Raw genomic sequence first — 16,574 nt, 5'->3', positions numbered from 1 at the left:
CTCACATATCCTGACCAACATGTGCAGAGTTGAATTCCAACGCGTGGGGACATCACACACCAGTCTGTGAGCCGGAAGATGCAAACGGCGCTGAAAGCCGGCAAGGCCGGCTGAAGCAGTAGGTGACTTTCGAAAATGTGCAGACAGGCGGCGAACTTTTACCAGCAGATCAGACAGCTCTGGGTATGACTTTATAAACCGCTGAACCACGAGGTTGAGCACATGGGCCACGCATGGAACATGTGTCAGCTGGCCTCGCCTCAAAGCCGCCACCAGGTTCCGGCCATTGTCACACACGACCTTTCCTGGCTTTAGGTTCAGAGGTGTGAGCCAGTGATCTGCCTGCTGTTTCAGAGCTGTCCACAGCTCTTCTGCATTGTGGGGTTTGTCACCTATGCAGATTAGCTTCAGCACAGCCTGTTGCCGCTTCGCCGAGGCAGTGCTGCAGTGCTTCCAGCTTGTGACTGGTGTGGAGGGCACAGTGGATGAAGATGCGCAGGAGGAGGAGGAGGCTGAAGAGCATGACATTCCGGAGCTGTAGAGTGTGGGTGAAACACTGACTGAGGTAGGGCCTGCAAACCTTGGTGTGGGAAGGACGTGTTCCGTCCCTCGCTCAGACTGGGTCCCAGCTTCCACAATATTAACCCAGTGTGCCGTCAACGAGATGTAGCGGCCTTGCCCACAAGCACTTGTCCAAGTGTCTGTGGTTAGGTGGACCTTGGGTGAAACAGCGTTGTTCAGGGCACGTGTGATGTTTTGTGACACGTGGTTATGCAACGCGGGGACGGCACACCGGGAGAAATAGTGGCGGCTGGGGACCGAGTAACGTGGGACAGCTGCCGCCATCAGGTCACGGAATGCTTCTGTCTCCACCAGCCTAAAAGGCAACATTTCCAGCGCAAGCAGTCGCGAAATGTTAGCATTTAGAACTGTGGCATGTGGGGTGTTGGCAGTGTATTTGCGCCTGCGTTCAAAGGTTTGCTGAATGGATAACTGAACGCTGCGCTGGGACAAGGACGTGCTTGATGATGGTGTTCTTTCTGCGTAGGCAACTGCAGGTGCAGGAGTGGAGGAGGCTTGTTCGCAGGCAGCATGGACAGAGGATTGGCTCGCATGCACAACCAGCGAAGACGTAGCAGTGACATCAGCAAGCACTGCTCCTCGACTCTGTTGTACTTCCCACAAAGTCGGGTGCTTGGCTGACATGTGCCTGATCATGCTGGTGGTGGTCAGGCTGCTAGTTTTGGTACCCCTGCTGATGCTGGCACGGCAGGTGTTGCAAATGGCCTTTTTTGAATCATCTGGATCCAACTTAAAAAACTGCCAGACTCGGGAAGACCTAACATTTGTACAGGCACCTTGTGTCGTCGTGTTGTTCCGGGGAACGGTTGCCTGACTTCTGCCTGGGGCCACCACCCTGCTTCTTACTGCCTGTTGTGATGCTACGCCTCCCTCCCCCTGTGCACTGCTGTCCTCGCTCTGCATATCCTCCTGCCAGGTTGGGTCAGTTACTGGATCATCCACCACGTCGTCTTCCTCTTCCGCACCCTGCTCCTCCTCCTGACTTCCTGACAATTGTGTCTCATCATCGTCCACCACTTGTTGGGACACGTTGCCAACTTCGTGAGAACGTGGCTGCTCAAATATTTGGCTATCTGTACAGACGATCTCCTCATGACCCACTTCAATATGAGCTGGCGAGAGGCCAGAATGTGTGAATGGAAACGTGAACAGCTCTTCCGAGTGTCCAAGTGTGGGATCATTAATGTCCGAGGAGGACGTGTACTCAGCCTGGTGGTAGGAAGGAGGATCAGGTTCAGAAATGTGCGGTGCAGTATCACGGCTACTGACACTTGACCGTGTGGAAGACAGAGTGTTTGTGGTGGTGCCAATCTGACTGGAAGCATTATCTGCTATCCAACTAACAACCTGTTGACACTGGTCTTGGTTCAAGAGCGGTGTACTGCTGCGGTCCCCAAGAATTTGGGACAGGACGTGCGAGCGACTAGATGTGGCCCTTTGTTGTGGCGAAATTAGAGCTTGCCCACGACCTCGGCCTCTGCCTGCACCACCATCACGTCCACTTCCTTGTTCCTTGCCAATGCCCTTGCGCATTTTGCAATGCTGTGCACTGCTGACGTGTATATTCACTACTTGTGCGTTATATCAAAGTTTCTGGAAATTGCACACAAGTGCACCTGTACGCTGCCACCAACAGGCACACACGTGCGGTTTTAAAAACCAAGCACGGACGCAATAAGAACCTAACAGGTTTTTTTGGGGAGCGACAATTACAGACAAGTCAGACACTATCTGGACTGTTTTACACTGTGTACACCAGCCCCAGATATGATGAAGGCTGGTATACGGTCACCACTACCCTGCCTGCCTGCCTGCCTGTATACTGGTACAATAGTCCTGACAAGGACTCTTTTGGTCACTAGCCTGTATTCAGACCTGGCTATACCCTGCCTGTATATAGCAACAATAGTCCTGAGAAGGACTCTGCTTCTGTACTCCGACCTGGCTATACCCTGCCTGCCTGTATACAACTAGAATAGTCCTGAGAAGGACTTTTGGTCACACTGTTTGCAGCCCTGCAACTGAAAAAGCTATAAAGGGCCGCAAAGCTTTCCCTGAATCAGCGACACTCTCCCTGCACTGACAGTCTGGATAGCTGTGAGCACAGCACAGCGCGCCGGCCGATATAAAGGCTCGGTCACGCTGTGCAGGCCGGCCAATCACTGCAATTCCACAACTAACAGGGCTGTGGCATTGCAGTGGTCTGCCAGCCAATCCCTGCATGAGGGCTGGCTCTCAAAAGAGCGCCAACATGCAGAAATGAAGACCACGAGTACAGCACGAGTATCGCGAGATTACTCGGTCCCCGTCGAGCAGCCCGAGTACAGCGATACTCGTGCGAGTACCGAGTAGTGACAAACATGCTCGCTCATCACTAATAATTTCCCTTTCTTTTTGGTTAACCATTACATGTACATATGCGCATATTTACAATTTTCATTATACATTTTTTTATGATTTCCACCACATTGATTAAATTTTAATTCCTTTTCCCTTTTTTTCTTTATAGTAATATATAATATATATATATATATATAAAAAAAGTTTTTATCTCACATTTCTCCAGGTCTTTTTGATGCTCCTTCAAACATTTTTGTTCTATACTTTTTGCAGGGATCCCACTAATTTAGCGAACGCATATTTTCCCTCCTGACTCAGAGTCCTGTTCCCATTTATACAACTTCCCTGGTCTCTTCTCCCTTTGGTCCCACATGTATTTTTCTCTCATTTCACATCAATTTTCTTTGATGTGAAAACTTCCTCCAAACTATGCTTTATACCTACTCCTGTTTCCTCTCATCATACCACTATCTCAGTCCCTAGCCGCTGATCGCGGTTATCATCTACACGGCTTCTACCCTCTTTTTTTCCTTCTCGCGCAAGCGCAATGCTTTTTTTCCCACGGTATCAACCTTTAAACCTTTAGTCACCTTTTCGCGCAGGCGCCCACCGCTTTTTCTTCTCCACACGCTCTCACCTTATTTCACCTTTCGCGCAGGCGCACATCACACTTTCCCACGCTGTCTACCTCCATTCACTCCCCCAGCGGGTTGACAACTCTCCCGCTGTTACTTTTTTTCTTTTCTAAATGTTTCCATCGCAGAGCCGCTTATACTCCTCTGGTATAGCGAGCCCATCTCACTGGTTCCTTTCATTTTTGTATCACTTTATATAATTATGTTTCTCACGTTGTATCCCTCATTCATTTTTTCTCATTGTGAAGTTCTCATTTTCCTCCCATACCAATTTGGTAATATAAATATTAATCCTAAAAAAAGTAATGATCATCAAAACACGATTTTTTTGTCCACATCCATCATTTTTTCACTTTATTAAGTACACGCAATTTTTCATTATACACATTCATATAAATGTATGCATACATCTTTTTGTGTATCCATACGTTTATTTCCCCTATCGATTTATAGAGATATATATTTTTCCATTTTTGTGCCTTAATCACCGCATTTCATTTCATTTTTTTCATTTTTTTTCACTTTTTTCACCCTTTTTTCTTCTCTCCTTTATCCCCCTCTCCTCCCACCCCTTTCCTTCTTCATTTCTTCTTTTCCTTTTTTCTTCTTCCTTTTTTCTTTCCTTTTTTCTTTTCTTTCTTCTCCTTTTTTTTCCTCTGTCAATACTCTGAACTTTATTCACTCCTCCACGTGCCTATGAGTCCCGAGGAGGCTGATGACGCAATCAGTGGATACGTGGCTTTTTTCTAATACATATATGAGAGCCTGTAGCCTCCTTTTCGCTATAGTATTCTCTGCATTTTGTCCTGAGGAAGAGGACGGATATGTCCTTGAAACGCGTAGACCTGTGAAAATAAAGAAAAGAGATTTACTAATTTCATCTGGACTCCTGTGGTTTGGCGCGGTATTTAAACCTGCTTTTCTCCTGTTGTCTGAAATGTGCTCTATTTCTACAAGTTCCATAATGCATTGCAGTGCCCTGTGATCTAGCACTTCACTCACCCTCTCCCTTCGGTGTTGGACCCTGTTGTTACTGCTGAATGAAATGGTCATCTCACCTTGTGAGGTAGACTAATTGTGATTCATTATAAAACTGTCTCTAGCCACCATCAGGAGCCCAGTGACAACTTCCTTTCTCTTGGTCTGATTTATGTGCCAGAAGTATCAGAAAAGGAAGAAGAATCTGCATAAAAATCCACCGCTCATAGAAGCTAGACATCTAAAACAAGTATATTACAAAAGGTATTGTTATAAAGAGATATGATATATGGTAAAGGGGTGGAAAAAGTAGTGGAAAACCCCTGTAACAAAACATAAGGGGTATTTACAGTGGGTATGGAAAATATTCAGACCCCTTTACATTTTTCACTCTGTTTCATTGCAGCCATTTGGTAAATTCAAAATAGTTCCCTTTTTACTCATTAATGTACACTCTGCACCTCATCTTGACAGAAAAAAACAAATGTAAAAATGTTTGCAAATGACAAGAAAAACTAAAATATCACATGGTCATAAGTATTCAGACCTTTTGCTCAGTATTGAGCTAGTAGCCCTTTTGAGCTAGTACAGCCATGAGTCTTCTTGGGAATGAAGCAACAAGTTTTTCACACCTTTATTTCGGGATCTCTGCCATTCTTCTTTACAGATCGTCTAGTTCCTTCAGGTTGGATGGTGAACGTTGGAGGGCAGCCATTTTCAGGTCTCTCCAGAGATGCTCAAATGGGTTTAGGTCAGGGCTCTGGCTGGGCCTTTCAAGAATGGTCACAGAGTTGTTCTGAAGCCACTCCTTTGTTATATTAGCTGTGTGTTTAGAGTCATTGTCTTGTTCGTAGGTGAACCTCCGGCCAAGTGTGAGGTCCAGAACACTCTGGAAGAGGTTTTCTTCCATGCTATCTCTGTACTTGGCTGCATTCATCTTTCCTTCAATTGTAACCAGTCGTCCTGTCCCTGCAGCTGAAAAACACCCACATAGCATGATGCTGCCACCACCATGTTTCACTGTTGGGATTGTATTGGGCAGGTGATGAGCAGTGCCTGTTTTCTCCACACATACCGCTTAGAAGTATCATCAAAAAGTTCTATCTTCGTCTCATCAGACCAGATAATCTTATTTCTCATAGTCTGGGAGTCCTTCATGTGTTTTTTTGCAAACTCTATGCAGGCTTTCATATGTCTCACACTGAGGAGAGGCTTCAATCAGCCCACTCTGCCATAAAGGCCTGACTGGTGGAGGGCTGCAGTGATAGTTAACTTTGTGCAACTTTGTCCCATCTCCCTACTGCATCTCTGGAGCTCCGCCACAGTGATCCTGGGGTTCTTCTTTACCTGTCTCACCAAAGCTTTTCTCCTATGATTGCTCAGTTTGTCTGGATGGCCAGGTCTAGGAAGAGTTCTGATGGTCCCAAACTTCGTCCATTTAAGGATTATGGAGACCACTGTGCTCTTAGGAACCTTGAGTACTGCAGAATTTGTTTTGTAACCTTGCCACAATTCTGTCTCTGAGCTCCTTAGGCAGTTCCTTTGACCTCATGATTCTCATTTGCTCTGATATGCACTGTGAGGTCATATACAGTCAGGGCCAGAAATATTTGGGCAGTGAGTGACACAAGTTTTGTTATTTTAGCTGTTTACAAAAACATGTTCAGAAATACAATTATATATAATATGGGCTGAAAGTGCACACTCCCAGCTGCAATATGAGAGTTTTCACATCCAAATCGGAGAAAGGGTTTAGGAATCATAGCTCTGTAATGCATAGCCTCCTCTTTTTCAAGGGACCAAAAGTAATTGGACAAGGGACTCTAAGGGCTGCAATTAACTCTGAAGGCGTCTCCCTCGTTAACCTGTAATCAATGAAGTACTTAAAAGGTCTGGGGTTGATTACAGGTGTGTGGTTTTGCATTTGGAAGCTGTTGCTGTGACCAGACAACATGCGGTCTAAGAAACTCTCAATTGAGGTGAAGCAGAACATCCTGAGGCTGAAAAAAACGAAAAAATCCATCAGAGAGATAGCAGACATGCTTGGAGTAGCAAAATCAACAGTCGGGTACATTCTGAGAAAAAAGGAATTGACTGGTGAGCTTGGGAACTCAAAAAGGCCTGGGCGTCCACGGATGACAACAGAGGTGGATGATCGCCGCATACTTTCTTTGGTGAAGAAGAACCCGTTCACAACATCAACTGAAGTCCAGAACACTCTCAGTGAAGTAGGTGTATCTGTCTCTAAGTCAACAGTAAAGAGAAGACTCCATGAAAGTAAATACAAAGGGTTCACATCTAGATGCAAACCATTCATCAATTCCAAAAATAGACAGGCCAGAGTTAAATTTGCTGAAAAACACCTCATGAAGCCAGCTCAGTTCTGGAAAAGTATTCTATGGACAGATGAGACAAAGATCAACCTGTACCAGAATGATGGGAAGAAAAAAGTTTGGAGAAGAAAGGGAACGGCACATGATCCAAGGCACACCACATCCTCTGTAAAACATGGTGGAGGCAACGTGATGGCATGGGCATGCATGGCTTTCAATGGCACTGGGTCACTTGTGTTTATTGATGACATAACAGCAGACAAGAGTAGCCGGATGAATTCTGAAGTGTACAGGGATATACTTTCAGCCCAGATTCAGCCAAATGCTGCAAAGTTGATCGGACGGCGCTTCATAGTACAGATGGACAATGACCCCAATCATACAGCCAAAGCTACCCAGGAGTTCATGAGTGCAAAAAACTGGAACATTCTGCAATGGCCAAGTAAATCACCAGATCTTAACCCAATTGAGCATGCATTTCACTTGCTCAAATCCAGACTTAAGACGGAAAGACCCACAAACAAGCAAGACCTGAAGGCTGCGGCTGTAAAGGCCTGGCAAAGCATTAAGAAGGAGGAAACCCAGCGTTTGGTGATGTCCATGGGTTCCAGACTTAAGGCAGTGATTGCCTCCAAAGGATTCGCAACAAAATATTGAAAATAAAAATATTTTGTTTGGGTTTGGTTTATTTGTCCAATTACTTTTGACCTCCTAAAATGTGGAGTGTTTGTAAAGAAATGTGTACAATTCCTACAATTTCTATCAGATATTTTTGTTCAAACCTTCAAATTAAACGTTACAATCTGCACTTGAATTCTGTTGTAGAGGTTTCATTTCAAATCCAATGTGGTGGCATGCAGAGCCCAACTCGCGAAAATTGTGTCCCTGTCCAAATATTTCTGGACCTAACTGTATAGACAGGTGTGTTACTTTTCAAATGAAGTCCTATTGGTTTAATTAAACACAGCTGGACTCCAATGAAGGAGTAGAACCATCTCAAGGAGGATCACAAGGAAACGGACAGCATGTGACTTAAATATGAGTGTCTGATCAAAGGGTCTGAATACTTATGACCATGTGATATTTCAGTTTTTCTTGTTTAATGTCCAGTAAAAAGGCTGCAAGAAAAAAACTCAATGAAAAAAACTCTTCTAAACCCTCTCTAAAACAACTTTAGGAAACACTGTGAAAAAAGAAAACTCACAGAAAATGGAGAATTTCCTGAAGAGTTTCTGGTTATAAATCTCATCATTTGTAAAAGCCTAAAAAATATCTGTGTGCTAGTGAGCTATGTTCATATGTTATGTTGCATTTTTTTCAAGTGTTTCTTTGATACATTTTTTTATGCAAATTAAAAGCTATTTTTACAATAACAACAAAAGCTAAAAGATTTCAGAAATCTCATGCACACGATTGCTTTGTTTGTAACTCAAAATGGAAAACGGTGTTTTAAAAACAATTATTTTTTTTTTACCATAGAACGCAATGAGATTGCAAAACTGTAATTACTGCATTTTTGGTGAATTAATCTAGATTAATAGATATATAGTATATAAATTACACATATAATCTGCGCCAAAACAACACCAAAGTCAACAAACACCACATCAAAACCTGTATTGAGTAAGCAGCTTTTTTCAACTGTCAAGAGAGCAGCTTTTAGCACAGAAAGAAAAGAAAGGTTTTTTTGAGAATTCAAGGTATATGCATGTGGTTTTTTTTTTTAGACAGATTCAGCCCATAATCTGTATAAACACTTTTCTGAAGTGACTTCACCTGGGAAAGCTCAGTAGATGCCCATCTTATAGAAGGGGTGTGTATACAGCCTTTGGGAGTTTTTGGAAGACGCAGGGAAAAAAAAATGCTCAGAAGTCTGAACTGAATAGAAAAAAGTATTTTAGATTTTTTTTTTTTTTTTTTTTTTTTTTTTTTATTTTAAGCAATATTCAGGCAAAACCGAACATGGGACTCTCATCCAAACTGTGGTTCTTCAATCTAACAGGTGGTTGCATAGTAAGAGTTGAAAAGTTAAGTATGTTTTCAATTCTTATTTAAATGATCATTGAGCCAGCAGCCAAAAAGTAGTTTCAGCCCACACCCGGCTGTATAATTACGGTACAGAATAAGAACATTTTCATATCTCAACCCACCTGTTTTCTAATCATTAACTCCATAGTTGCAGGAAGAGGAATAACGCACAAGTCAATGCATATAACAGCACTGAACATTATATAAAACAGCAACAGACTGGAGTCCATCAGACAAGGAAAAGTTCACCGGCCAGTGCACTGCCCAGCTCCTCGCCATCCCGTACGCTGCGCGGCTCCTCACCGTCCCGTACGCTGCGCGGCTCCTCGCCGTCCCGTACGCTGCCCGGCTCCTCGCCATCCCGTACGCTGCGCGGCTCCTCACCGTCCCGTACGCTGCCCGGCTCCTCGCCGTCCCGTACGCTGCCCGGCTCCTCGCCGTCCCGTACGCTGCCCGGCTCCTCGCCGTCCCGTACGCTGCCCGGCTCCTCACCGTCCCATACGCTGCTCGGCTCCTCACCGTCCCATACGCTGCACGGCTCCTCGCCGTCCCATACGCTGCACGGCTCCTCGCCGTCCCATACGCTGAACGCCTCCTCGCCGTCCCATACGCTGAACGCCTCCTCGCCGTCCCATACGCTGAACGCCTCCTCGCCGTCCCATGCGCTGAACGGCTCCTCACCGTCCCATACGCTGCCCGGCTCCTCACCGTCCCATACGCTGCCCGGCTCCTCACCGTCCCATACGCTGCACGGCTCCTCACCGTCCCATACGCTGCACGGCTCCTCACCGTCCCATACGCTGCCCGGCTCCTCGCCGTCCCATACGCTGCACGGCTCCTCACCGTCCCATACGCTGAACGCCTCCTCGCCGTCCCATACGCAGCACGGCTCCTCACCGTCCCATACGCTGCACGGCTCCTCGCCGTCCCATACGCTGCACGGCTCCTCACCGTCCCATACGCTGCCCGGCTCCTCACCGTCCCATACGCTGCCCGGCTCCTCGCCGTCCCATACGCTGCCCGGCTCCTCGCCGTCCCATACGCTGAACGCCTCCTCGCCGTCCCATACGCTGAACGCCTCCTCGCCGTCCCATGCGCTGAACGGCTCCTCGCCGTCCCATACGCTGCCCGGCTCCTCACCATCCCTACACAGCTTTACTCTCATCATTTCCAATCCCTTAGAAAGCAGCAAAAAATTGGACCGCACTCGGATTCCATCGGTCCAAACTGGGATTAGTACATATGTGGCTCCAGGACAGCTGCAGCCAGTCAGGCAGGAGGAGGCAGCAGCACTGTCCCATCATCTGCACAGAGCACATGTACCGCACCACAGGTGGCAGCCGGCCCTCCTCCCAGCGGAGCCCACACCTTGGCTGCTCCGGGGCGGCCGCTGCGTGACCTCTCCGTGCTTCATGATCCCCGAATTCACCGGTCAGGGCCGCACAGCGGGAGAGCGCTTCATATATGGCGTTATCAGACTTTAGAAGACCGTGAGTGCTGCGCAATGCAGTGATGTGCCGGGAGCAGCGCGCACCGAGAATACTTTCCCTGAAGTTTGCATACTGTCTCCCTACAGCGCGGCGGCTCCCGGGGGCCGGCAATCACCGGGGCGGACTGGAGGCGGCCGCTCCGCCCTCTGCTCCCTATATAGAGCTGCCGGGCTCTCACTCCGCAGTCCGCCGGTGCCTGTGCACACCTTCTAGCCCGGTCCCTCCAGTGCGCACACACCTTCTGACCCGGTCCACTAAGTCCTCTCTGTGCACACCTTCTGGCCCGGTCCCTGCTCTCCTCTTGTGCATTCCTCCTTGCTGGTCCCATGGAGCTGTCCACGTCCCCCGCCCTGTGGGCTTATGGCTCTGTATGGCTGTTCTTCTCCCTGCTGCTGCTGTTCAGGTTCTCCCACTCTGACATGGTCCTCACCCCGTCCCTGCTGCTGTATTTCTTCCTGCTGGTGGTGTTTGAGTGGTTCTGTCACCTGTACCTCCCCCTCTTGCCCGGCATAGTGCTGCTGAGCTCTGCCTGCTGGTATGTCCTGGGCATTGCCTCTCCGAGAAGACTGCTGTCCGCGGGGGGCAAGGCTGTGTTCATCACAGGTGAGTGACCGCACAGGTGAAGCCCACCCAGACTCTCGCACCCTTGTAAAGTGTTTATTTGCTGCTGATCCTATTCCTTTTGACATCTTGGTGCTAAAATAGCTTTCACTTAGGGGCTGTTCTCCTTTTTTGGAGGTAACTTTTTACTCTAAGTATTTTCATTAAAACTTTTGCACTGTTTGGTTTTACAGGCTTTTTATTTTCCTGCACACTACTATTCTGATGTGGTCATGAATCGGCTGAGAGAAGCTCAGGAACAATGCAGTTTGGTTTTTTGTAATCTCCCCAATAGACTGTGCTATAGTGAGATCACTGATGGATACTCAGTTAACTCATTCTGCAGCCAGTAGGAGTTAGAAGCAAACCGTACAATATCTATAATGAAGCCCAGTTTGCCTCTGTATTGCACTGTCTATTGCTACTGCAGAATGAGTTGACTGAGAATGTGTCAGTGAGTCTCTAACAGCAATGAGGATAAAACAGGTGATCAGCACTCCACCCTAAAATAGCAAGAAATCCTGGCACTCATGCCAACAGCAATCAAGATAGGTGAGTGCTGGGATTTCTTCTTGACTCACTGATGGGGAGTTTTTACCTTTTGTCGTTTTCTGAGCTCCTATCAGACAAATGTATGACTACAGACCACAATGGAGTCAGAATGTGCGGAGAAATGAAGTCTCCAAAGGTGAATGCAGTCTATTGTTTTCTGGCAGCAGCCATTCACTAAGAGGACTAATCTGAATTGTCCCATTATCCCTGTTTCCAATTCTGTCAAATGATGTTGCCCCCTTTTATAAAGGTATGGTACTTTAACTCTTTACCCCTAAACAGGTTTTAACCAAGACAGATCCAATGGAGCCCACAGGGTAAGGGTCTCGTAGATGCCTTTGCTTAGACTTGATGATGATTTTTTTTTTTTTTTAATACTGTGATCATATGATGTGACATCTTGGGGAACACTGTCAGGTTGAATGGATCCCTGTCATCCCTGTGTGTGTGTGTGTGTCTGATATTTTGTTATACCATGCCCGATAAAGAGACCTGGGAAGTCTCGAAAGCTTGCTTTGTACCATCATCTTATTTTAGTTAGCCATTAACAACAGGTATCATAACTACAAAATTATAACTTTGTTTCTCTCAGAGGGCAATCATGTGTACATAGCTCTGTTGTCCCGCTCAGTGCAGGGATAGTTCGGGTGTATGTATATAGCCCTGTCGTCTCGCTCTGCACATGGCTTTGTATACGCTTGTCAGCCTATTAGACCCTCTGTAGTAGGTGACGTAGGAGCTCGGGCTCTGGGTTCAGCTCTCCGTTATCCGGTGGGTTGGACGGCTCTCTATCCGGAGACGCTTTCTATTGAAGGTTCTGGTTACAGATGTAGCAGTGCTAGGTGTAGGTGACTGATCTCACAATATGTGATTGCTATCTTTATACTTTTCTCCACACATGGACTTTGCTATGTATCATGTGCCAGAGCTGTTAGCACATTGTACAATTACATGAGCCGCATATTGTGCAGGATCTTACTATAAAGGGCCTTAAACTTTTATCGCTGCCGTCATTTCATAGGGAAGGTTTATGTAACCGGGTTTTACCACTTCACTTTAAATTGCATATATTAGATCTTGGACCCAATGAGTCTGGTGTACTTACTAGCCATAGATTTAGACTATGAATTTCTGGCATCAGTCCCTCAAATTCTGAAGACTAACAGGGAAAAAGTTGAACATTTTTTTAATTCTAAGAGCTGCTACTTATGCCCAATATTTTATTTATTTTCCTTGCATGTATTTTGAGTTAAAGGGAATCAGTTTTTTGGCCTATAAGCTGCTGCGGCCACCACCAGTAAGCTCTTATATACAGCATTTTAACATGCTGTATATCAGAGCCCAGGCCACTGTGTAGAACATAAAAATCACTTTATAATACTCACCTAAATCGGTCTCTGCGGTGGATGTGGGTCAAATGGGCACCTTCGTCCTCCGGTGCCGGCGACACCTCTTTCGGCCATCATTGACCTCCATCTTCTGAAGACGCGGTGCAAATGTGAGTACCCAGCGGGGGGGGGGGGACAGGACAGCTTCCCCACCCTAGAAGCAGGGGCACGCACCTATTATGACCTGTCTCTGTCAGGTAGCGGGTGCGTCAGGCAGCGCGGGAGGTGAGGAGAGGACAGGGCGGCATGGTGCATCGGCACCTGCCACCCACAAGTAGGGCAGGCTGAACGCCGCTCCTAGTAGGAGCTGTAAAATCCCATCCTCAGTGCCTGCCGGCCGCTCTGCACTGCTAATCAGCACTGCGGGGACTGGACTGATGACATTGACATCATCACTCTGCGCCCCGTTGTGTCGAGTCCTGCAGTGCAGAGCGGCCGGCACAGTTACAAGCTGGGGAGACTGCTGGGTGGCTGAGCTGCTGCCACAAGTTAAAATTAATATTTACATCAGTCTGGGGGACTGAATATGGGAGCCCTATGGGGGGCCTTATATGAGATTTAGGGCTCCTATCATGGGAGCCCTATGGAGGGGCCGTATATATCATGGGAGCCCTATGGAGGGGCCGTATATATCATGGGAGCCCTATGGAGGGGCCGTATATATCATGGGAGCCCTATGGAGGGGCCGTATATATCATTGGAGCCCTATGGAGGGGCCGTATATATCATGGGAGCCCTATGGAGGGGCCGTATATATCATGGGAGCCCTATGGAGGGGCCGTATATGACATGGGAGCCCTATGGAGGGGCCGTATATGACATGGGAGCCCTATGGCCTGGAAGTACCATGTGACGTTGCCCGGTCACATGGTGCTGTTTAAGGTCCTGATCCAGGTCCTGCGCTGCATAAATGCAGAAATACACAGCTTGTGAACGCACCTTTTTCTTTAAAACAACTAATCTTTCGAATTTATTCCGGTTATAATTTATTAGTTTGCCTTCCTATTTACATTTAGAAGACATCGAGGCTGCCTAAATGGATATAAGAAACTGGTTCCAAAAAGGTAAGTTAAGTAATTTCTGTAGGAAATGAAATTGAGAGGAAGCAACCCAGCCTAGAGACATTTAAAGGAGTTGTCCGAAATTAGCTTGCCAAAAAATGTTGAGTTTGTGTGCTGTATTGTCATATAAATCACCCCTACATTGTTATTTTTTTGTTTTCTGACTTTTGTTCCTCTTGAATTATCAAAAAATAGCAACAGAAAGGAGATAAAAACTCCTCCAAAAATGTAATCTACTCGCAGCAAAAAAGAGGGCAACCAGTCCAGTTAGCCCAGGCCAACACATCTAATGCACCAACAGGATGCAGACAAGCCTCTCAACATGATGGACACTTCACAGGTGCAAGGTAAATTGCACACTAGTGGCGCGCATAGGGCACTATTCACACTTGTATGTGCATGGTGTCCAGCCTGCAACCTATTATCACGCCCTTACTATTAGGTTAGGCGGGTTACCCGGACACTACTCACTGCAGCACACAAGGGACAGAGACTCCACTATGCACGGCCGTATTAAGAGGCCCGGCTGCACCCAGTGTTAAAAAAAGGTGCAAAAAATATATTTCAAATATATATGAGGTATTAGTTAGTAAATTGGCCAATGTACATAAGCCCACAATCCTCATCACGGATCCTCATGCTTGTGGGTCCCTACACTGATAAATATAAAAAAATAGCAACAGAAAGAGGAGATAAAAACTCCTCCAAAAATTTAATATACTCACAGCAAAAAAGAGGGCAACCAGTCCAGTTAGCCCAGGCCAACACATCTAATGCACCAACAGGATGTAGACAAACCTATCAACATGGACACTTCACAGGTGCAAGGTAAATTGCACACTAGTGGCGCGCATAGGGCACTGTTCACACTTGTATGCGCATAGTATCCTGCCAGCAACCTATTATCACGCCCTTACTATTAGGATCCGTGATGAGGATTGTGGGCTTATGTACATTGGCCAATTTACTAACTAATACCTCATATATATTTGAAATATATTTTTTGCACCTTTTTTTTTTTTTTTTAAACACTGGGTGCAGCCGGGCCTCTTAATACAGGCCGTGCATAGTGGAGTCTCTGTCCCTTGTGTGCTGCAGTGAGTAGTGTCCGGGTAACCCGCCTAACCTAATAGTAAGGGCGTGATAATAGGTTGCTGGCAGGATGCCATGCGCATACGAATGTGAACAGTGCCCTATGCGCGCCACTAGTGTGCAATTTACCTTGCACCTGTGAAGTGTCCATCATGTTGAGAGGCTTGTCTGCATCCTGTTGGTGCATTAGATGTGTCGGCCTTGGCTTACTGGACTGGTTGCCCTCTTTTTTGCTGCGAGTATACCTCTTGAATTATCCCTTTATTCTCTGCGGCTCTTTTAAATTCAGCTCAAGCAAACATAACTTCCTGTGCTAATCCTCCCAGCTGGCACCGCCCGGCCTCAGTGTCCAGCCCCGCCCTCTGCCCACACATTTCCTGTCAGTATTCTGCCCCAGCACTGACCTGTTATCACTACATTGGAAATAACAGCCCCACATTGGGCTCTGCACCCCCCCACCACATTGGGCTCTGCACACACTCACTCTCTCACACTCACACTCTCACACACACACACACACACACACACACACACACACACACACACACACACACACACACACATCGGGCGTGCATCCATTAGATGCGCCAATCCTGGCGCTTCGCCCCAGCTCATCCCGTACCTTGGTGCGGTGGCAAATGGGGTGGATGCCAGATGTGTAATGTCACCTGACATCAGGCCCTGGGGTTCGTAATGTCACGGCGTCTATGAGATACCCGACATCACAAACCCAGTCAGTAATTATATACAACAAAAAAAATGTTATTTGAAAAAACATTCCATCTTTTACCAATTTATTGAAACGAACAATCCAAATCCGGGTCCGGCATAATCCAATAAGGGGGTCCCACGACGCTATCCATACCATAGTCATTGAAGAACAGAATGTTCCCCATTGGCTGGGAGAGCAATGCAGTGACCTGAGCTAACATCAGTGGGTCAGCTCAGGTCCCTGCAGGGCATGACAAGTGCTGCTGTCAGGAGGCTAGATGAGATCATTACCTGCGGTGACGATCCCCTGATGTCAGCGCTGTCACGGACTTCTATGAGTTCCCCCCCCCCCCCCCCCCCCCCCCCCGCGTTCACAGCGAAGAATCGTGGGAGCCCGTGACGTCACCACTAGTGACATTCGGGTTGGTCGCGAGACTTGATGTGAGAACGCGGCGGGCATAGAAGTCCGTGACAGCGCTGACGTCAGGAGAGCAGGAGATCGTCACCGCAGGTATTGATCTCATCTAAGCTCCTGACAGCAGCGCTCGTCATCCCCGCGGCTGCCAGCACTGCTGATAACGCAGTGCGGGGCTAGAGCGGGACACAGACTGCACAGGCACTCCTGTGATCCTGAGCAGGGGGCCCGCTGCTGGCGGTAACACCGTGGGCAGTTGCCGCCAGGCCCCTCCCCCAGGTCACAGACCCCACAGTAGTGCCGGGGAGAGTACGGGGTGCGGGGGAATGTGTGGGAGGGTGCAGGGAAGGGAGCGGGGACTCGCGCACT

The 16,574-nt window shown here is 47.3% G+C and overlaps 2 protein-coding genes across 6 annotated transcripts in view; one reads left to right on the top strand and one right to left on the bottom strand.

Moving 5' to 3' along the window:
- Positions 1-4,138: 4,138 nt before the first annotated feature.
- Positions 4,139-13,170, bottom strand: LOC142254592 (uncharacterized). 5 transcript variants are annotated; one of them, XR_012727269.1, is made up of 2 exons: positions 12,924-13,170; positions 4,139-4,402 (listed from the first exon to the last, which is right to left on the bottom strand). XR_012727269.1 is itself a non-coding variant. In XM_075325712.1 (2 exons), exon 1 carries the CDS (start codon positions 10,062-10,064, stop codon positions 9,126-9,128), a length of 939 nt encoding a protein of 312 aa, XP_075181827.1. In that variant the 5' UTR covers positions 10,065-10,241; the 3' UTR covers positions 4,139-4,402; positions 9,019-9,125. The 5 variants fall into 5 exon arrangements, 1 of the variants encoding a protein (XP_075181827.1); XR_012727268.1 differs by lacking the exon at positions 12,924-13,170 and adding an exon at positions 10,625-10,878; XR_012727267.1 differs by lacking the exon at positions 12,924-13,170 and adding an exon at positions 10,662-10,878.
- The window catches only part of HSD11B2 (hydroxysteroid 11-beta dehydrogenase 2), an 81,749-nt gene continuing 75,764 nt past the window's right edge, over positions 10,590-16,574 (top strand). Inside the window, exon 1 of the mRNA XM_075325711.1 lies at positions 10,590-10,989. Coding sequence (XP_075181826.1) covers positions 10,713-10,989 — 277 coding nt within the window. The 5' untranslated portion in view covers positions 10,590-10,712. The remainder of the gene's footprint in view (positions 10,990-16,574) is intronic.

The sequence above is a fragment of the Anomaloglossus baeobatrachus genome, chromosome 10, assembly GCF_048569485.1.
Source record: "Anomaloglossus baeobatrachus isolate aAnoBae1 chromosome 10, aAnoBae1.hap1, whole genome shotgun sequence".
NCBI lineage: Eukaryota > Metazoa > Chordata > Amphibia > Anura > Aromobatidae > Anomaloglossus > Anomaloglossus baeobatrachus.
The sequence above is the reverse complement of the archived record's forward strand: the minus strand, read 5'-3'. Positions and strand labels throughout refer to the sequence as shown.